The 19,966-nt window shown below is 49.1% G+C and overlaps 6 protein-coding genes across 6 annotated transcripts; 2 read left to right on the top strand and 4 right to left on the bottom strand.

Moving 5' to 3' along the window:
• Positions 1-1,400: 1,400 nt before the first annotated feature.
• ONS95_013842 (uncharacterized protein) lies at positions 1,401-2,330 on the bottom strand (the record flags this gene model as incomplete). The annotated part of the gene is made up of 2 exons (XM_058507491.1): positions 1,401-1,848; positions 1,903-2,330. 2 exons carry the CDS (start codon positions 2,328-2,330, stop codon positions 1,401-1,403), a joined length of 876 nt encoding a protein of 291 aa, XP_058356660.1.
• A 726-nt stretch (positions 2,331-3,056) lies between these two features.
• Positions 3,057-3,658, bottom strand: ONS95_013841 (uncharacterized protein; the record flags this gene model as incomplete). Its single annotated transcript, XM_058507490.1, has 2 exons — positions 3,057-3,112; positions 3,202-3,658. 2 exons carry the CDS (start codon positions 3,656-3,658, stop codon positions 3,057-3,059), a joined length of 513 nt encoding a protein of 170 aa, XP_058356659.1.
• A 3,665-nt stretch (positions 3,659-7,323) lies between these two features.
• INDA1_4 (Amino-acid permease inda1) lies at positions 7,324-11,037 on the top strand. The gene is made up of 6 exons (XM_058507489.1): positions 7,324-7,898; positions 8,208-9,086; positions 9,139-9,437; positions 9,489-9,943; positions 9,995-10,418; positions 10,475-11,037. Exons 2-6 carry the CDS (start codon positions 8,894-8,896, stop codon positions 10,859-10,861), a joined length of 1,758 nt encoding a protein of 585 aa, XP_058356658.1. The 5' UTR covers positions 7,324-7,898; positions 8,208-8,893; the 3' UTR covers positions 10,862-11,037.
• A 730-nt stretch (positions 11,038-11,767) lies between these two features.
• MAM3 (cell agglutination protein Mam3) lies at positions 11,768-14,171 on the top strand. Its single transcript, XM_058507488.1, has 4 exons — positions 11,768-12,335; positions 12,446-12,672; positions 12,819-13,491; positions 13,566-14,171. The coding sequence occupies exons 1-4, from the start codon at positions 12,112-12,114 to the stop codon at positions 13,969-13,971; spliced, it is 1,530 nt and encodes a 509-aa protein (XP_058356657.1). The 5' UTR covers positions 11,768-12,111; the 3' UTR covers positions 13,972-14,171.
• Positions 14,157-15,300, bottom strand: ONS95_013838 (uncharacterized protein; the record flags this gene model as incomplete). Its single annotated transcript, XM_058507487.1, has 3 exons — positions 14,157-14,897; positions 14,997-15,110; positions 15,176-15,300. 3 exons carry the CDS (start codon positions 15,298-15,300, stop codon positions 14,219-14,221), a joined length of 918 nt encoding a protein of 305 aa, XP_058356656.1. The 3' UTR covers positions 14,157-14,218.
• A 1,639-nt stretch (positions 15,301-16,939) lies between these two features.
• On the bottom strand, positions 16,940-18,459 carry ONS95_013837 (uncharacterized protein; the record flags this gene model as incomplete). Its single annotated transcript, XM_058507486.1, has 5 exons — positions 16,940-17,766; positions 17,816-17,918; positions 18,023-18,162; positions 18,211-18,264; positions 18,318-18,459. The coding sequence occupies 5 exons, from the start codon at positions 18,457-18,459 to the stop codon at positions 16,940-16,942; spliced, it is 1,266 nt and encodes a 421-aa protein (XP_058356655.1).
• Positions 18,460-19,966: the final 1,507 nt, after the last annotated feature.

The following is a 19,966-nucleotide window of genomic DNA, read 5'->3' as shown; positions in this document are numbered from 1 at the left end:
CTACATATTTAATGCCTTTTGATGTCGCAACAAGCACAAATGGATAGGTCTCGCTCTGAAGCATGATTGTTGTTCTTGGCAGCGAGGCAGGGTCGTAACACTAGGAAAGAACGCTGTCATATTGAAAGATCTTATGGTTCAAGAGAAGTGAGTAGCATAGCTAAGGAGTGATCAAGATGCAGCAGGATTTATATCTGAATTAGAACGGTGTGTGTATTATCGTTGTCAAGTGTTGGGTGGCAGCAAAAGGAGCGGAGAGAAATAAGCGAGGTATTCCTTTGCAGATGGTTAAATGGATCTATGATACCGACAAATTGAAAAACCATCATGATAACTTTAGCCAGCAGCGTGAACGCAAGAGAGGCAAGACTCATTAGAGTAGGCCAGGTTCAGGATTTCGTAAAAGTCTCGATAAGAGTTGAAAAGGTTATAATCGCAACGAGCAGGAAGATATTTGCGGGCAGATGCAAGGCTACATGACCCAACTCAACTGGTCCACTTCCCGAAAGTCCCAGGCATTGAAAGTCTGTACTTCGCTAGCGATCTTCCTTAGGACTGCGCCTCTCGCTCTGTCCAAAAGTCCAAGAAAATTGAGTCGGGGAAACGACACAGTCTTTCTGGGCCCTGAAGTTGACGCGAAGAAAGGTCAACGTACAATCCACTCCCATGGCCCTCATACCTCCACACTCGATTATCTCCTGACTAATCCATTCTTGCCTGTCGAGCGTACGTTGTCGGCGTCGTCCGACTTTCATCTACCGGGCTCCGACTCAGCTCTAGCTGGTTAGGTAGCTGGCGTTGGAAGAGGACATATCTTAGTCGTCTTCTGAGCTCATGGCCATCTTCTATTGCCGCTGCCGCAATCCGACTGACAAACGAGTGCCATTCGAACTCATAGCCAGATGCGGTGCCGCTTTGGTAGATCCCGATTTGAGTGTTGGGACTCGGGAGAAATAAGAAGTATCGCTGAACGCGAGACTACACAGCTATGAAGACCAAAGCTACAGTGGTCCACCGTTCTTCTAGCCGATAAGAATTCTATGCTTAGCTAGAAATGAAATACTTATTTAATTTGAAAATCTTGTCTCACATATTTGTGTTGTAGGGGGTTTGTTACCGCTTCTCCATCCATAATTCCGTGTACGTAACTGTGTATAGACGAGTTCATTAGTATCTATTCCCAGCTTTGTAGCCTATTTTTCTGACCTGTCGCCAACGAACGTGTAGTATGGATTTGTGACTTGCAATGGTCCGCTCAAGACAAAGGGAACGGATGCACCGCCGAGGATAACAATATTATCGCCTTTTCGAGTTAAAGGTGGTGCGAGACCTATATAGCCCTTTTGGGATCTGAAACGTCTCCGTCTACTGACCAAGATCAAGGAAAGCACATCACTGCTTCAATTCCAGGCATATGTGCTGAACCCTTCTTGTTGACTGATAGCGGCGGCCACTGGCGCTGAATGATCAACAGGTAGTCGACTATGGCCTAAATTCTCATCGCCCTCGTTTCGCTTTTGATCCACTAGGAGGAATTGAACAAGAGCCTCACTAAAAGTCTGAGCGGGGATATACGGGTAGGGTTCATTAGCAGACCAGCCATCCCCGAGCCAAGCGATGAAATCAAGAGCTTGGTCGAGTAAGGAAGATGCCGATTGCGTGTTGTCGGATGGTGCACTCAGTAACTCGATTTGATCTATGAGGAGCCCACTACATGTTATGAAAGTAAAGGGGGCTTCTCCACTTCGACCCTGCTTTGTAACACGATATGGCTTTGCCCGGAGTCCCTTACCAGCACTAAACAAGGTCATGGTTTCCAATTCGTGCTCTGTGGTATCCAGCTTGCAGCTTGTCCCGTCAGCTTCATCTGCAACACTAACATTGGTGGAAGTAGAAACCTACACAGTATGCCGTAGTTCAGGGAATTCTGCCTTCAATTGCTCGCCAAATCTGGCAGCAAATCGTGAAATAGCTCTGTGAGCTGGATCCATGGCACTATGCAGGTTGGTGAAAGGGAAGTAACCACAACTGTGGTAAGAAATTGTTCTACAGTCAGGGACACAGGACAGACGAAAAGCCAAGATACGAGGCTGCGTAGCTAACATGGCTGTAGAGACTAGACCGATTGTCGCGAAAGCCATGATATCGATTCCGTAACGCTCTATCAAATGGGATGCCACCCTTTCCAACAAATCTGAGAGCTTGATGTTGTAGTTAGGCTCCAGAGCTGAGTCCCTGTGGCAAGGGTCCTCGGTATCAATGAGCCCCAATGGTGCAAAGATTCGGTCCCTAGAGTCTGTGGCGTCCAGTTTTCCATGGTAAACGAGCATTTTAAAAACGTTGGGGCTAGCAATTGGCCTCGTAGTTGCTCGATGATGACTAGTTGCCCCATGAGATGCAACGGCAATTGTAAGGGGAAGAAGTCGGTTTCAGACAGATCTTGCATAGAGAAGTTCCGTCGAAACTTAGCTATCTTCTGATGCAGGAACCAGAATTATATAGAAATATGATGCCAGTCGATGGACTCGTTGCCGAGAAAGACTGAAGCGTCCTTGGCGACGACTATCTCCTGTAAGCACCAGACCCTCGACCACCATGGGCTTTGAGCGATTTCCGTCAGGGATTCTAAGTCTGTCGAGAATTCTTTTCCCCTACTAAGCTGGTACTCTCTGGCGATCTCGAGAATCCTTTTGATGGCTTCGAGTGCCGCAGTACCTCTCTCCCCACCTGGTCCTAACCACACAAGCACACGATCTGCCATAGAGTAGATTTTCCTCATCTGTTTGATTTGCTGGCACTTTCCCTCCAAATGGCTTTGATCGATACAAATTGCGTCCACCCACACCACACCTACACGGTCTTTTAGTCCGAGGTATTGTAAGGCCTGATAGAGGTTTGACGTGACTTGAAACACCTCGGAGCTTGCGTTGTCAACAAAGAGCGACATCATCGTGCCATTGCCCAGGCCCCAAGTATACGATAACGCTTTATAACCCCCTCCCCCATCACCACCGGCGAAAGATGCATGCTTAAGGTCACATTCGATAGGAGTCTCTCTATTGGTGGCCGGATGAAGGTGAAGTAGTCGAAAGTTCTCGTCGTCTTTTAAACGCTTGTAGATCTTAGAATTGTTTCGAACCATAGAGGAAAGATTCATGGTGTATGTTTTGTCCCTGATGGGTGGATCTATCAGAAACTCACTTCTCAGGTCATTCATGAAGTCCTCTATTACTTTCTTAGCTTCCACAGTCTCGCAGTTTCCATAGTGCTGTGCGACCAGGACAGAGAAGAGACCCTTTAGCCAAGCAAGCATCGAACCGTGTGACTGGCCTGGGGGCGGGATCCGCGGTCGTATTTCTGATTCATAGTTGGGTAGCGACATAACAGATTGCCAGAGCACCATACCAATTTGCATCAGCTGCCCCGTTTCTCTCCATCTGTCTGTCGAGGTTTCTGGGCTCCGACTTCGGTTGTACGTTTGTGCTGATTTCCTTTCTTTACATACGCGAACAAACCTATGAATATGCGACCGAAGTTCTGGTCGACCTTGTAAAACGTCTTCCCAACTGTCGGGTGGTCGAGCCATATTTTTTGTATCTTCACCACAAGCCTCGGCCGCCGCAATAGAAGCCGCGAATGCAAAAGACCACATATCCATGGCTGCTGGGGTTGTTGTTCGATCCACTGTGATCAAAATGGAAGCTCAAACTAGGAGTTTGGTCCCCGAGAGGGCTTTAAGATTAGGTTGCATCTCTGGTCGATATAACGAGATAGCATTCAGTGTCTCAAGCTTTGTTCATACATGTTTGTGAGGATAGAATAGACTGAGTCCGGGTAAATAAGTCACACCCTGCTGTGAAACAGTAGGCCGAGTAGGGGTAAAGTAGCTACATTCTGTTCGGGCGAGAGCGCTGCACACCGATTACGGCTCAAATAGCTACACTTCACAGGGGTGATTCTTGTACCGGTATCTAGGCAGTACAGAATTCAAATTATGTCTAACGACCTCTACTCAGTTCAGCATGATTTCGACATAATAAGAATAATAAGTAGAAGACAGAAATGATGCAGCGGAAGCAAAACTCTAGGTACAGTACACCAAATTTCTGCAATCCATATGGTGCCAAAAGACATGACATAACAAGAAAACCACAATCAGTAGTTCTGATCCAGCAGATATTGGTACATACTTATGGAAAAGCACTTGCAAGTATCAATATCGACAGCGAGGAATAGCAGGGAAGGGTGGTAGCAAGAGAAGAAGCAAGAAAGCATATAATGAAAAGACGACGGGCCGTCCTAGCGGCATATTCAAGCACCAGATACATAGCATAATGATTCTGGATTTGATAATTGTACTCCTCTTTGGGGATGGGAACAGCCCGAAGAAGAAGAAGAGGAGACTGCAGGGGCCGGTTGTGGGGTAATGGGGGAGTGACATGGAGACGTGAGTCAAGGGGAAGGATGGGTAAAAGAGAACTGTCCGATTGAAGAGCTGGAAGGACAACGACGAGACCGTATGGCTCAAGACTGAGGAATCCCTGAGCTCCCTCGACGTTGAGATTTGCGGACAGGAGTGAGGTGTGGTTACGGATGAAGTGAGCTCGCTCGGTTGGAGGCAACCAAGTGGCGAGGCTCTCGCTTGCATGCAGTTCGCAACCAGCTCTCATCTCCCCAGGGTGCCATCGCATCGGACCAAGCGGGTGGCGCTGGATAAATTGCAAATCGTGGGGTCAAGCAGTGAGATCCGGCCACGAAGTACCGCATCGATTATTTCGTGCGAGTAAGCGCAGGGGTGGCTGCGTGAGACGTCGCTTTCGGACTTCGTCCTGGGACGATTGAATGTCACACCCCACGATGGCGCGCCTGCCGAAGGAAAGTTAGATCCTTCGAAAATTCTTCTCGAAGGATGTAGGCTCAAAAGACTAATGTGGTGAGGGAGGATCTGATCTGATCGGTCTGATTGGTATGAGATAAGGATTGCGAAAATCATGATGCGGTGAGGCTTTGAGTTGGATGGTTGGATGTTGGTCATCAATTTCTCGGTTAGGAAGGAATGCCGGGACGGCGTAACGATTGCATGTTCTGGGTTGCAGTGGTGAGATTTTAATGTGCTTGGTACCTGGGTATTATTTTGGGTTTGAGAGGGATGTTGAATGTTTGATCTGACCCTTTCAGAAAAGTTTGGTTGATATTCTAGAAGGTTTCTAGCTCCTTGGTTTCCGAAAGTTAGAATCCTTGTCAGGACATTAGCGTTTGGAGATGTGAGGGATAAAATTGAATGTAGCAGCTGAGTAGAAAAGTTTGACTGTTAAGTACGAGCTACGAAAAGTGGCACGGATCAGAGTGATAAACAGCTGTTGAAAAGTGCCCAAAAACGTAATATTTGTAAGAGGGCATGATTGAAGGATGAGGGGAAACCTTCAGCTGGGGAGTTATGACTAACAGATCGCGGAACTGAGCGTCTTTACCCCGCGAAAACAAAATCACTGTCGGATGCTGTCCTCAAAGAGACTTTTCGATTCCGAAGAACACATGGGTTTGTCAGTACAAGAAAGTATCGCGAGACTGCCACTTCGAGAGTGGGACCATGTAGTCAACGACGTAACAAATACTTCCCCAGAAAAGATAGGAAACCTTGTCAGTCAAATTCGAGACGAACTGATATCCAAAAGTGCAAAAGTGGAAACGATAACTGCATACCCACAGATACCCCTAAGTTAATTGATCCGAAGAGGGGCGAGTTTGATACCCACTGAGGAGACAAATACGTAGTTTCGGATGCCATATCAACTTCTGTTGTTCTTCGGGTAAGAAATAATTCTCCGGTATAATCCCATGGGTGTGGGTCTTGGGTTGTGTTTCTGAAATATGCCTGGAATGATTGGCATCAATGCGAAATTGGTATCGAGTGTTTACTATAGTTTCGAATCCGATAGCTGTAAGTGTTATTATTGTACGTACTCAGCCAAGTGCATACGCCGCACAGTAACATTGACCAAGCCGACATAAGCATGTGGAAGCAATCATAAGCCGAAGCCGCGTCTGGAAATCCTGGGGATGCGGGTTAAGAAAATGGCTCACGTCTGAATCCTGTTGGCTGGATATTGCTGTTGGACAAGAGAATACAAGCACGGTAATTGGATTCCATCGGCCTTGGCTCCAATAGAGAAATGCAGGCGAGGCTTGGGAGAGCGAGCATGGATTTGGCAGGTCCAATAATGCTGCGGCTGCACGACACGAGAATAATAGAAATGAAGTGGTGTGTCGGACCTCGTCGCAAGGTAAAAAGGTTTACGGGTGACGGACGGACGGTTAACGGATCAAGGCTCCTCAAGATCACGCCTCTCGGAATGAAGCGATACCAGCAGGAAGCAGGTGGCTCTGACCGGGAGAAAAGACATGGTAAGAGGGTGAGAGGCGAGAGAGGGTAAGAGAAGGCGGGAGGCGTCGAGACGAAGCAGCCACCTCGCTTCGACAATCCCAAGTGGTACCTTACGTACAGGAACTCTCCTCTCCCTCTCCCACTTAACCAATTCTAACTCTCACTCAATCCTGCGTGATCTCAGCCTTGGCGATTGTTCACGTTGGTAATTTCAGCCTTGGCTGGTATTAGCTTTGGCTGAGGATCGTTCTGGAAGCAGAATAGAAGATGTCGAGCTGGTCGAGGCTGGGCCAATCCCGGGGCAGCCGCGCCTATCCGTCAGTGACAATTACAAAGGATGAGGCTATTCGGAAACTCCTATTGGGTTGTGTGACGCCAAGATGATAAGGCTCATTGCAACGGATCATGGAGATGGGCCTGGGTATGGGTCTAGATCATGGATCATGGATGGATGCAATGCGCATGCAAAATTATGTTCCCGAGGTCGGCAAGCTGGGCCTGGGGGAGGACGAGAGAGATTGTGGGGAGAGCAGTGGCAACCGGATCGAATCAGGACTCAGGACGCCCGGGGATAGAGCGCTCCAACGTTGACTCTGAATAGTAACACCGGTGCCTTTTCGGGCTAATAACAACGTAGTGTCACCGTTAGCTCCAGAGGTTTAGCCTAGCTGGGTGTAAGTTTAGCCTTCGTCGACATTGTTGAGGCGTGTGCTTCATCTTTCCATTGCTGGTCTTTCTGTTGAACCGGTGCCCAGCGTTCTAGTGATTTAGTGTTTACTGACCCAAGCTCCTTCCTATCTGGGGAAAAAATGGCAGAGCTGGCGGGGCGGGCTGACGAATCATAGTGAGGACTCGCACAGGGCTAAGCCGGCCCCGCTTCTTGGGCGAAGGTTCGATGTATCTGATAGGTTCATATGGGCAGGGATGAAAGCTTAGGTCCTCCCCTAGCTCAAACTCAATTCCAACATCTCAGACACCTCACACACCCTCGAGCCTCTCAGTGCGCTTGTCCTGTCCGACTTGTCCAACCTGGGCAATAATAATCCTCGCTCTGCTCTCGTGCTCTCACGCTCACGCTCACGCGCCGTCAGGCGCTCTCGCTCTCGTGGTGTCTTGTCCAAGAACGCCCTAAGGCTTCGTTCGATTGACAGAACGCTACGCCTCTACGCTACGCCTTCACGCCTCAAACATGGACTGCTGACAGGACAGGACGGGATCCTCGAATCACACTTGCTCGCAGTCGCCGCTTTCCACCTCCACCTCCACCTCCACCTCCACCTCCACCTCGACCTCGGTCCACCATTCTGTTTCTCTTACCACACCATCGACGAGTGATGGGCATGCTGATCAGCCACCCCAACACCAACACCAACAGCCATTTATCTTCGATCCATCGTGTGCGAGGAGTCGAGGACGCAGCGTGAAAAGCAGCTTGCCGTGTTTCGCCTTGACAGGACGACAGGCATGGGTCGCTGGAATGAAAATCGAAATACAGTAGCATGGAGACGGGGAGGTGAGCCTGGGGATCAGCACACAATGCATTCCCTCGTCTAGTTTTTCCTCCTTCGCTCCCCTTTCCTTCTTACGGAGGTGTGGTCTGGCGCACATGATCCTTGACCATGCCCATGCCCATGCCCATGCATGACCCCTACCCGTAACCCTTCCACCCAGTCGGTGGCTCGGGGTCTTGCTCTCTCTCTGTTCTGCTTCAGCCTTCCTTCCACAACTCCAGCACCATCCCGATCCCGCACCCTTCTCCCTGCAACATCCACTGTTTAGTCCAGCGGCGACGCTATCATCAACTCTAATAATAATCTACCAGGCGGACAGTAATTGGAATTAGCCAAACGCGGGGCCTGCATGATTGCTTGCTAGAGGTTGCAGCAGCCACCATCGCCATCGCAGATCTTCCCGCGACGTATATGTGAATATATGTGAACCTGATCAATATCCTCACCTCGTCCAAGAGGTGTCGTTGAACTGCCGCTGCGGCTCTTCGCTGTCCAAGGCGACGCGCATCTGTAAGAGATGAAAAGCTGGAGAATTTTGGCCTTGATGCAATCAAGACATCTTGCGCCGGTTGGCAATTCCTGGGCTACTGTACAGTACTGTACCATGAAATACGGGCCCAGTAGATAAGACAAGCCCAGAAACCCCTTGGCAACACGCTGGGCAAGCCATCGCCAAGAAGCCCCAAATCCCCCATCCAGAAGGTCGCTATCGCTGTGCCATTAATGGTCCGTCCATGCTGGTCTAGTATCCGCTGCTGGTTTAGTATCCGCAATGTGCGTGACAAGGGAGGCGACATGCCCCGTTGGACCCATGGCGACCCAGAGCTGAGTTCGGGAGCGGAGCTCTGTTGAATACAAAATGAAACTGGTCCCCTCCCGTTGATGTTACTTTTCCAGTCCCTGTATCTCGCCAGCTCGAGGATTCATCAGCAACACGACTTCGCTCTGCGCCTAGTTGTCGTCCTACATTCCTTCAATACAGTAACGACCTAATAATATGTCTAAGGAGGAGTATCCTTCGGGGGCCGCGCCCATCAAGGGTAGCGACACCGAGACTTCCCCAGTTCGCGACGCTGAGAAGGGTGCCATCACCGCACACGATCCTCTCACCCAACATGGCGACCTTCCCTCCAACCGTGAGGTTGACTTCATGACCCGTAACGGTCTGAATCTGAAGAGTTTCCAGAAACGTTCGTCTCGCCTAGCCTGCGGGCAAATATCAGCACACTAACATCTTCCCAGGTACTGCCGCAGATGGCCAATTGGCTGATCTCGATAAGTCCATGAAGGCTCGTCACTTGCACATGATTGCAATTGGTGGTTCGATTGGTGCTGGTTTCTTCGTCGGTTCCGGAAAGTCTTTCACCAGTGGTGGTCCAGCTTCCGTCCTGATCTGTTTCCTGATCGCTGGTGTCATGATCTTCAATGTCGTCTATGCTCTTGGTGAACTTGCCGTCATGTTCCCTATCTCTGGTGGTTTCTATACCTACTCTATCCGGTTTATTGATGCATCCTGGGGTTTTGCCATGGGTTGGAACTACGTAAGCTACCCGACCACATAAACATCGCTAAAACGTCGCTGACAAAACTAGGTCCTCCAATGGCTTATTGTCTTACCTCTTGAATTAACAGTCGTATCCTTCACAGTAGCGTATTGGGACAAAGATACCAGCGTGGCTGTTTGGATTACAATTTTCTGGGTCTTCATCATTATCACCAACATTTTCGGTACTCTTGGATACGCTGAGGAGGAGTTCTTCGCAGCTATCTTCAAGCTCAGCGCCACCGTCATTTTCATGTTCATCGCTCTTGTCCTCGTCTGTGGCGGTGGACCAAAGAGTGGACGTTACAGCGAGTACTGGGGTGCCCGTCTTTGGTACGACCCAGGTGCGTTCCAGAACGGATTCCGTGGATTCTGCTCCGTCTTCGTCGTTGCAGCATTCGCTTTCTCCGGAACCGAGCTTGTTGGTCTTGCCGCTGCTGAGGCCAAGAACCCGGCCAAATCCCTTCCAGGAGCTATCAAGCAAGTCTTCTGGCGAATTACATTGTAAGTACACTCGAGCAGTTACAATCAGACAGCCTGCTAACCAAGCATCAGGTTCTATATCCTCGGTCTTACCTTCGTTGGTCTCTTGGTCAGCTCTCAGGATGAAAACCTGCTTAACGCCAAGAACCCATACGCCGATGGTACCTCGCCATTCGTGCTTGCCGGAAAGTATGCTGGCCTTAAGGGTTTTGATCACTTCATGAACATTGTCATTCTCGTCTCCGTTATGTCCATTGGTGTTTCTTGCGTCTACGGTGGTTCCCGTACCTTGACTGCTCTTGCCCAGCAAGGTTACGCTCCCAGATTCTTCGCCACCATTGATCGTGCTGGACGTCCTACCTGGTCCGTCGCAGTCAATCTTGCCTTCGGTGCCCTCGCCTATGTTGTCCTTGCCTCAACCGGTAGCGTTGTCTTCGACTGGCTTCTTGCCTTGTCTGGTCTCGCTGCTCTTTTCACCTGGGGATCCATCTGCTTGGTAAGTTCCCAAAAGTCCCAACTTCTCGTTGAAAACTCTTCTAACATTCAAAATAGGCACATATCCGTTTCCGTTCCGGCTGGGCTGCTCAAGGCCACACTCTCGATGAGATCCCATTCCAAGCCATCGGTGGAGTCTACGGATCCTACCTAGGTCTCTTCCTTGTCTTCATCTGTATGGCCGCTCAATTCTTCGTCGCCATCGCCCCCATTGGCGGTGGTCTCGCCTCGGCCGAGGACTTCTTCAAGGCTTACCTCGCTCTCCCAGTCGTCATCCTCTTCTACGTTATTGGATGGGTCTGGAAGCGCAAGGGATGGGTCAAGCTCGCTGACATGGATGTCGACACTGGACGTCGTGAGCACGACTGGGAAACCATCAATGCTCACCGTGAGCTCCTTGCTGCTAAGCCAGCGTGGAAGCGTTTCTTCAACGCTGTCTTCTAAACGTATCTCGTAATTGCATGTTTCTTTCGTGTAACGGAAGGGAGGTGGAAAATCATTCGGAATGGATGGGGCGGCAGGGGAGTTAATAGTGTGTGTATACCCATGATATTAGAGCGGTGGAGTAGAATACTATTACAAGCCAAAGCCAATCGTTGAATTCAGATCTTGTAATACAACTCTCGTTCATTTAATGACATTTCACTCTAACTGTATCATCCCCTGTGTATCTCGTGTAACGAACGTGCAGTGCCAGTAAAGTTCAATGCACCCAGGATCTCGTATCTCCACGTCGTACGCCCCTAGCTCATTCTTCGCCCTCCTATGACATACTTGGTACCCACTGTTGGATAGATCGATCATAGTCTCCAGTCCTTCCCCCTTCCTCCTACCTACCTACCTGCCTGCAATGTGTTTATACCTCCCTGCGAGCTGCTGACATGCATCAATCACTCCCTTTCGCTTCGATAACCCCACCACCTTCGCGTGTTTGTTTACCTCGCTATCCCACTCTCAAGTCAACTCTCCCAACAAGCGAGCGAGTTTCGATGGGAGAGAGTGAAATGGTGGGATGAATATATAGAGAGATATGACATAGGTACTCAAGGAGGGTTCTTGGGTGGTTGATAAATAGCTATGACCTGTCCAGTCTAATACATTGTTTGGCGGTGGACATAAAAATAGAGCAGCAATACTCGCTATCCGAAAAGGAGCATATTCAGTAGCTGGATAACAATCCAAGCTTTCGATATTTCTTTGCACCACCCAAAAGCAGTAAGGGAACATTTGCTTGGCAACGTGATATTTGGTGCTGGAACTGGGAATCGACAGACTTGGGTCCAAACCACGACAGCGCCGTTTGACAGGAGGGGAGGCCAAAAACAAAATAGGAAGACTACATGAATGATACGGAGGTGCTAATGAATTTGATATACAAACTCGTCAAGTTACAGTACTTCACGTCACCGTGCCAAACCTTTTCCAACGCCGCAACGGCGCTGTGCCCAGTGCTTGGCCACACAGCGAAACAGGATAACCGGCACGCCGTCTCCACTAAATCTACAGGCTGACATGCGCCTTAATCTTCTTTCAACATCATCTCTTTCATCCAATTCAAGATTCTCCCTTTTCAAATTTAGAATAAGAATCAATCAATCGCCCTTTCTAGACCTTTCAATTCATTGACTCGTGTTGTGTTGTGTCGTCGTCAATTGATTGGATTTCAATTGAAGCGTTACCCATTCGTGCTGCTGATGAGTCGCCCTGGCATGCTTCGGGGCCCAGCTCCCGCTGCGCTAGCCAGCATCCTCATGAACCTACCTCTCCTTCGAGCCCTCGCCCTACCTTTCTCAACGCCCATCTCGAGATTCGAAGAAGACGAAGGCGCCAGTCCGGATGATCCGCAATTGTGGCTGTACTTGGGAATCGCGCTCGTGCTTGTACTTCTCGGAGGAGTTTTCGCTGGCTTGACGATTGCGTAGGTCTCCCCGCTTTGCTTCCTTGTTTTTGTTGCCAGGTTCAAATTGCAATTTGTAAATTTTAAGATCCAATTGAGACGGGACTGACATTTAATTTGTGAGGGTACAGATTGATGGGCCAAGATGAGGTCTATCTTGAGGTTATTCATGATTCCGGAGAGGAGAATGAGAAGAAGCATGCTGGGAGTGTGCTGAGATTACTCAAGAGGGGCAAGCATTGGGTTCTGGTCACGCTTTTGCTGAGTAATGTTATCACGAATGAGACTTTGCCGATTATTCTGGATAGGTCTTTGGGAGGAGGTTGGCCGGCTGTTGTGGGCTCTACGGCGTTGATTGGTATGTTTTGATTCTAGTGGAAGTTGTGGTCACGATTGCTCGCTCAAGCGAGTGTTTATTGACTGGCTCCTTGGAGCTTCCTCCCGAAAATGGGACGATGCGATGCCCTCACAGTGCCCATTGAAGAAAGTCCTAACATCAAATAGTCATCTTCGGAGAAGTCATTCCTCAATCCATCTGCGTCCGTTATGGTCTCCAGATCGGCTCCTATCTCTCCCCCGTCGTCCTCTGCCTCATGTACATCATGTCACCCCTCGCCTGGCCAACAGCCAAACTCCTAGACTACCTCCTTGGAGAAGACCACGGCACAATCTACAAGAAAGCCGGGCTCAAGACCCTCGTCTCCCTCCACATGTCCCTCGGCAAATCACCCGGCGAGCGTCTCAACGAGGACGAAGTAACCATCATCACCGCCGTCCTCGACCTCAAAGCCAAATCAGTCCGCACAATCATGACACCCATCGAAGACGTCTTCATCATGTCTAGCGACACTGTCCTCGACGAGAAAATGGTCGACAAAATCCTCCAAGCTGGATATTCAAGAATTCCAATCCATACCCCTAACAACGAGAGGAACTTCATCGGCATGCTACTGGTGAGGATGCTCATTACCTATGATCCGGAAGATGCTCAGCGCGTGTGTGATCTTGCCTTGGCTACTCTGCCCGAGACGGCCCCGGAGACCTCGTGCTTGGACATCATAAATTTCTTCCAGGAAGGCAAGTCTCATATGGTTGTTGTATCGGATTCTCCTGGTGAGCAGGCGGGTGCTCTGGGTGTCGTCACGCTTGAAGATGTTATTGAAGAGTTGATCGGCGAGTAAGTACCTGCATTCTCTTCTCATCCCGAATTCTTTGGACTCTCATGATAAATTTGCTAATTACCCCCTCCAGAGAAATCGTCGACGAATCCGACGTCTACGTCGACAACCAACGCTCCGTCCGCCGCACCCTCAATGCCCCCGTAATAATCGAAGCCTCTGAAATAGCTGCCATCCAAGCCGGTTCTGAGCGGAAACCCACCCCTATAATCGCCGGCGCGGATGTTGACAACAGCACCCAAACTTTTCCCAAACCTCGCCGTGCTTCTACAGGCTTCAGTCAGAGAGCTGCGCAGGGTATCAAACATTTGGGACCGTCGAACAAGGCGAACAAGCCGAGTACGACGAAGTATACTAATATTAAGATTAAACCTGGGAGAGAATATCATCATGATGAGGAGAATGGTGGGGCCAGTGGGGGTGGTGGTGAGGAGGCTGGGGAGAATACCCCGTTGTTGGGGAGGGCGGATGGGTCATGAGAAGGATTCTTGGAGCTTGAAGGCTCTGGGTGCGTGAGTAAGGGCATGAATTGAGTGGCTGTACGACTTGTAATCTTAAGCTGAGAGAATTGGGCAGTGAACGAATAAGACCTGTAAGATTTCGGACGTGAAGGACACACACATATCTACACTGCAAGAATTCATGTATACAACCAGCAAATCCACCACATATACAGCACATATTCCCCTCCCGCATTTCGTTTCCTTCCTCCCAATCATACACCTCTCACAACCCGACAGCAGCCTGCACCGCCTGCCCAACCAACTTCTGAATCGCCTGACCAGGATGATAATCATTGTACCACAAACAACTCACCCCATCTGAATTATAACACAAAGCATCCCTCGCACCATAACTGCTCGGACTTTTAACCGCCGCATTAAACGCCGGCGCCGTATCCACCACCCATATCTTAACACCATCCCCTTTCCCCGCCCTCCACTTCTCCACCGCCGCCTTCAACGAGTCATTATACCTCACCACGGCCTTCCCCTCCGCAACCTGCGTCGCACTCCCCTGCTTCGCAACCAACGGCGTCAACTCAATCGGCGGCACCGTCAACAGCGCAATCTGTCTCGCGCCTCCCGCGTACAGCTTGTCAACCTGCTGCATGTACACGTCGATGATGTTCTGGCTTAGCGAAGCCCAGTTTGAGCTTGACCAGGCGTTGCCGACGTCGTTGACGCCGATCCAGATCCCGAAGAGGGTGTCGCTGCTTGTCCATGGGGCGTAGTTTGGGTGAGGGGTGGTCGCGAGGTTGGATGTGAAGAGGGAGACTTGGTCGATCAGGGAGAGGACTGTGGATGTGTACGGTTTTACGAGGGCGGCGGAGGTGGTGGCGCCGCCGGAGGCGAAGTTGTATGTTAAAAGGGATGGGTTGGGTGTTTTGGAGAGGTAAGTGAGCCTATATATAATGTTCAGCAGTTTGTTTACAGTACTTTGGAGGGCGGTGCTGTGGATAAGTGGTGCTGCCTCGGAAGCGAGATGGGGGAGAAACACGTACCAGTTGTTTCCACCACTTGTGGTGTATCCTGGGAAATTCGGGTTGCCAATCGGATTCGATGCGGAGGGCTTAGTCCCCTTGATATCAAAGCCGGTCTGGGAGTAGCTGTCTCCGCTACATTTTGTGTTAACCCATGAGGATCGTTGTTGAGAATAGTTTAACTTGGAGGAAGCACTCACAATGTGAAAAGATACTTGTATGATGATGCACCACTTGCCAACCTTTCCGTGAGCAGTAGAGATGTAGGGATAGCAGATGTAAGAGCAGCGAAGGAGATAAATGTAGACAGTGTCGAGGAAAACATGATGCCTATGTCGGACTGAACAGAGAAGATAGTACGAAAAATGTAGATACAGAGAACAAAATTAACTGACGGAATAGAACAGCATAGAACAGAGCAGTTAAGTAGAAGAAGTTCATGTAGAGATACTTATACTCAACCCCGCGCCGACGGAAGGCTTCTATGGAAGCCAGCGGGGTATTTCATCCCATCAATTAATTTAGGTTTGCAGGTGATGATCAGGAAGGCGAGTTCGGAACAGCGTTGCCACGGTCCTAGCCACGTTCCTGAACATGCTGAAGAATGATCAAGTAGGTAATTAATATATACGCATATAGTTTGATCGATCTAGAATGAATGTGGGGTGGTGGAGGTTGGAGCGCCGAGATCCTGTTTGGGGTTAATTTCGTTGACATAAATTAGCCGAGTGGAAAAGGGTCTTTTGTACCACATGAGACCCTGTAGATCTAGAAAATAAATTGCTGAGGATTGAAAAGCGAAAGTCTTATAGATCTATTCCAAAGAGTGATTTCGCTTCAGATATTGCCCCTCCGTTAGGTTTTCCACAGTTAACTGAGAAGCTTTGTAACCACCTCCGCGAATTTCTGTGGCTTTTCAACTGTAGGCAGATGGCCAGCCCCATCGATAACCTCGTATACAGCACTATTGCTTCCATACGAAGCAGCCATATCTTTCATGGTACCAGGCAAACTCAGTCGTCGCTTCCAACGACAAAAGCACCTTTGACACTGTACTAGTCTTCATCTCCTCCTTCAATGCTCCGTTCCATGTTTATATTCATCTTTCCATCTCTAGGAAGTCAAGCGAGGGCTGTGCTGACTCATCATTCTCTCAGTCAACATTGAATCTAAGGGGGTCGGCGAATGCTGTGCTCCAACTTAATGACATGAACAAATCACAAGACACCGGACGTCACATAAAATTTTGGTATAAACCTTTTCCTGAAGTCCAAACAAAGTTTCTCTTCCCGCTTCAAACGGGTACTGTATTGAGGCTCATGGCTCACTTCCTGAACCAAGCTTTGAATCTCAAAGCCAAACGATACATCCCGGAGAGCGTAGACTCTGGGGCCGAAAGCATGTTGAAGAGGCAGTGGATATGAAGACACATCAGCCCGGGTAAATCATAATACTCTGTAATTCTCCAGCGTTTTGACGTCAAATGTGCAGTAGATGAAACCACAGGGCGAGGCCGGCGGGAACGGTGAGGGTGTGGATGTCTGTGTGTGCATGTATAGCTTTTCGGTAAGTTTATTGTTGAGAGAGTTCCGAAACCAACACCGGCAGTCTGCCAGGCGCGATAGCACGCGAATAGCGCGTGGAAATTTGATGTGATGAACAATATTCCGGATGGTCGTTAGCTGAACTTACCGTGAGCACAAAGCATATTATTATCAAAATTCTTATTTTGGTTGCTTGTGAAAAGGATCCTATACATTATGTGTACTGTTGATCCAGGTTGGTTGGTAATATCTGTTTTACACATGATCAAGCCTCGAAGCTTAAGTATTCAATCGCAGCAAAAACAACCCCAGCGCCGTCTCCAGGTATATCTGTTGTCCTCAAGGAGTTCCCAAGTCCGCCTCCCATGCTAGTTTCCATGCACCGTGAGGCCCCATAGTAATGACAAGATAAAAGGAATCTCAAAACTTTTTCACCAGCTCATCAGTGCTCAGATGAGTGCGAGCTAATGGGAAATCCCCGACATCGCCCTCATTCATGCCAATAATCACACCACCCTTCCGCGTTGTCTCAACGGTATGTCCGACCTGTACCTGGATCCTCCCCATAGGATACTCTTCCTTGACACTCTTGTTCCTCTTCATCCTTCCTCCGGGGGCGTTCTCAAGATCAAAAGTCTCCTGTCCCCTCTGCACTCCGGCATCAGCGATATCATTGCTTTTCTCAGCCGATATATGCGTCGTGACTGACCCACCTCCGATGACCTGGTCACCAAAAACACCGAAGCGTTGGAGTTTGTCGATAGTGCCCGCTGTCGGCGAAGCGAGGGACTCGCTCTCTTGTCGCTGCCTTCGTCGAGAGGTGAGACCACGGCTCGTATTCGACGCCACACTTGTTCCCCCACCGGAATCCTTGCTTGTAACCCAGTGAAGTACCAAGACTGAGAACAGAATATCTGCGTTGCAGCACATTAGACAGATCCATGCTTCTTCGCCCTTGAGAACCATGAGTACGGTCAGGTTGACGACAGATGATGTGAGTGTTGCGAGAGAGCCGACGAATGATCGAAGCGCAATTGTGCGGAGGGCACTATTGGGTGTATTTTTATATGAGTAAAGGGAGCGTAGTGGGAGGACGAAAAGCATCGTGAGGTAGAAATTAACGACCGCGTCGAATATGATGAGAGGCATCATTGCCTTCATTTCCATCCCAATAATACACGTTCCGTCTGGAGTGAAATATGCTGTTCGGTAGACGAAGTTGAGGATAACGCAAACGATGTAGGGAACTAGAAATATGTTAGAACACAGTTCTCAACCTGTTCGATCATTCCATACGTAGCATGCCGAAGCAGTTGAATAGATAAAGCTTCGATTTCAGTCGTGGTTTCGATACACTGCGAATAATGTATACTTTCTCGACCAAAAAGTAGTAGATAACCTGTCGCTTTTGTTAATAGAGGTTTCCGTGAATACTTGTCTGCAAAACTCACAACCTAAATGTAAGTCAGTATTATCTATCGCCAAAACAAGCAGAGCACCTACTTTAGTCGACATGTAGCATATGAGACAAAGCAAAATCGCTGAACCGCATATCATCATATTCAGATTGAGACCGAATCCATGTTCCAGTATTGCAGTGGCGAAGATGAAAAGAATGGAGTCGCCGTAAATTATCAGGATGACTACCATTTCATCAGTCGACATCCTTGTTTTCATCCGGAAAGACTTACGCCATCTTGTCAATGGCACCTTGGACCAATTACGGATTGCTTGTGTTCTCCTTGCTAAAGAGCATGATTAGACAAAAGCCTAAGATATGGAGAAAAGAGAAACTCACTGAAGCAGATTGCGAGTACTGCTATCGTCAACATCGAGAGAATAGTTGAGATTACCATCCCCGCTCTGGGGATTTCTGCCGGGACATGATTGACAGGTTCTGCCCCCACTGCGCGGGGTTGGATTCGCAGCAAAGCCATCATCCTGATCGTACGATTTTCGACAAAATCATGGTGTAGTCAAGAAATGGGCTTGCCGTAAGATACAAGTACTCATGAGAATCACGAGTCAAGGACGGTGCACAGACTGCACCCATCCCGCGCGAGAAGGCAAGAACTTATAGCTTATATTCAAAAGCGATACATCATCCTGGGATGAAAAGCATGGTGAGTTAGGGGCATATCTGTCGCGTGAAAGTCTGAGCGTGGGGTCAAGAGCCAATAGTCGGCCGTGGAATGCCAAAAGAATGCATTTATGTCAAAAGTATCGACAGGCGGACGCGAAGCAAGGAGGGTCGTGGAATTAAGAGGCTTACTGTATGACGAAAATGGTGTTGTGCATGCTCTGTGGCTGATCTAGCAAGCATCCAGGAAACCCTTTTCTCGGTCTGGTTGCACCCAGAGGGCCTGAGATATTTACTTACCACTGCCTTCGCTCTCTGGGCCAGCAAGGACGCGCTGGGGGCTCCCAGATCTCGGGGAGAGATCGACAAGCGCCCGCAGGCGATCCACACTTTAGCTGTCTCATACTGTACCTATTGTGTTCGTCCTGATTTGCTCAAAACTTCGAGGCTATCGACTTGAGAACAGGAGAAAAAGCAAGGCTCGCCCGAGTTGGAGATAGAGTACACAATTGATTGATTGATTGATTGATTGACTGATTGACGCCGCGTCGTAATGACCGAGCGAGTATTGCCACAGCGAACGCCTCACAGTGCTCCAAGTGCTCCAAGTGCTCCAAGCTGAACTGCAAACTGCAAACAACGTAACAATTAATGGGGCATGAAACCCCTACTCGGAGGTCTATATCCATTATCCATTATCCATTATCCATTATCCATTATCCATTATCCATTATCCATTATCCATTATCCATTATCCATTATCCATTATCCATTATCCATTATCCATTATCCATTATCCATGGACAAGAAGAGGTCAAAAGAAAAGAAAGTTTGGGGATTCTGCGCTGCCGGTTTCGGTTTCGGCTCCACTCGGCATCCTCTCCATTGGACACCCACACCCCGCGTCGATCATTGTTTCGATGTCTTCTTGCTACGACGACAGCGAGGACAGTATCGTATCTCGAGTATGTCCATGTCCTCGAGGTCCTGTACTCGAAGAATAGAATAGACTCGCATCAAATTACTCGTGGGTATGGTATGACCGACCGCCTCGCTCGGGAATGGTCGTGTCTTGGTGAACTGGTCCAGCGCCTCCAGGAGTTCAGGCAAATTCTTACTTATATCAGAACAGCTAAACCGCGCGCGCCATCCTGGACGGCCGGGGATGCTCCCGCACCGCACCTAAGGTAAGGTAGGTGGGCCGTTAAGTGGTCGTGGTCCATCCGCTTATAATAGTGTGAACGGGTGAAGTAAAGTTACAGTACTGTACAGTGGACGACCTCGACCTCGACCTCGACCTCGACCTCGACCTCTATCCCTAGGTTTGGTTGTTCCGAACGCAGGAGGCAGGATGGGAGTGGGACCCA

The sequence above is a fragment of the Cadophora gregata genome, assembly GCF_030347475.1.
Source record: "Cadophora gregata isolate MNR1 chromosome Unknown scaffold_8, whole genome shotgun sequence".
Taxonomy (NCBI): domain Eukaryota; kingdom Fungi; phylum Ascomycota; class Leotiomycetes; order Helotiales; family Ploettnerulaceae; genus Cadophora; species Cadophora gregata.
The sequence above is the reverse complement of the archived record's forward strand: the minus strand, read 5'-3'. Positions and strand labels throughout refer to the sequence as shown.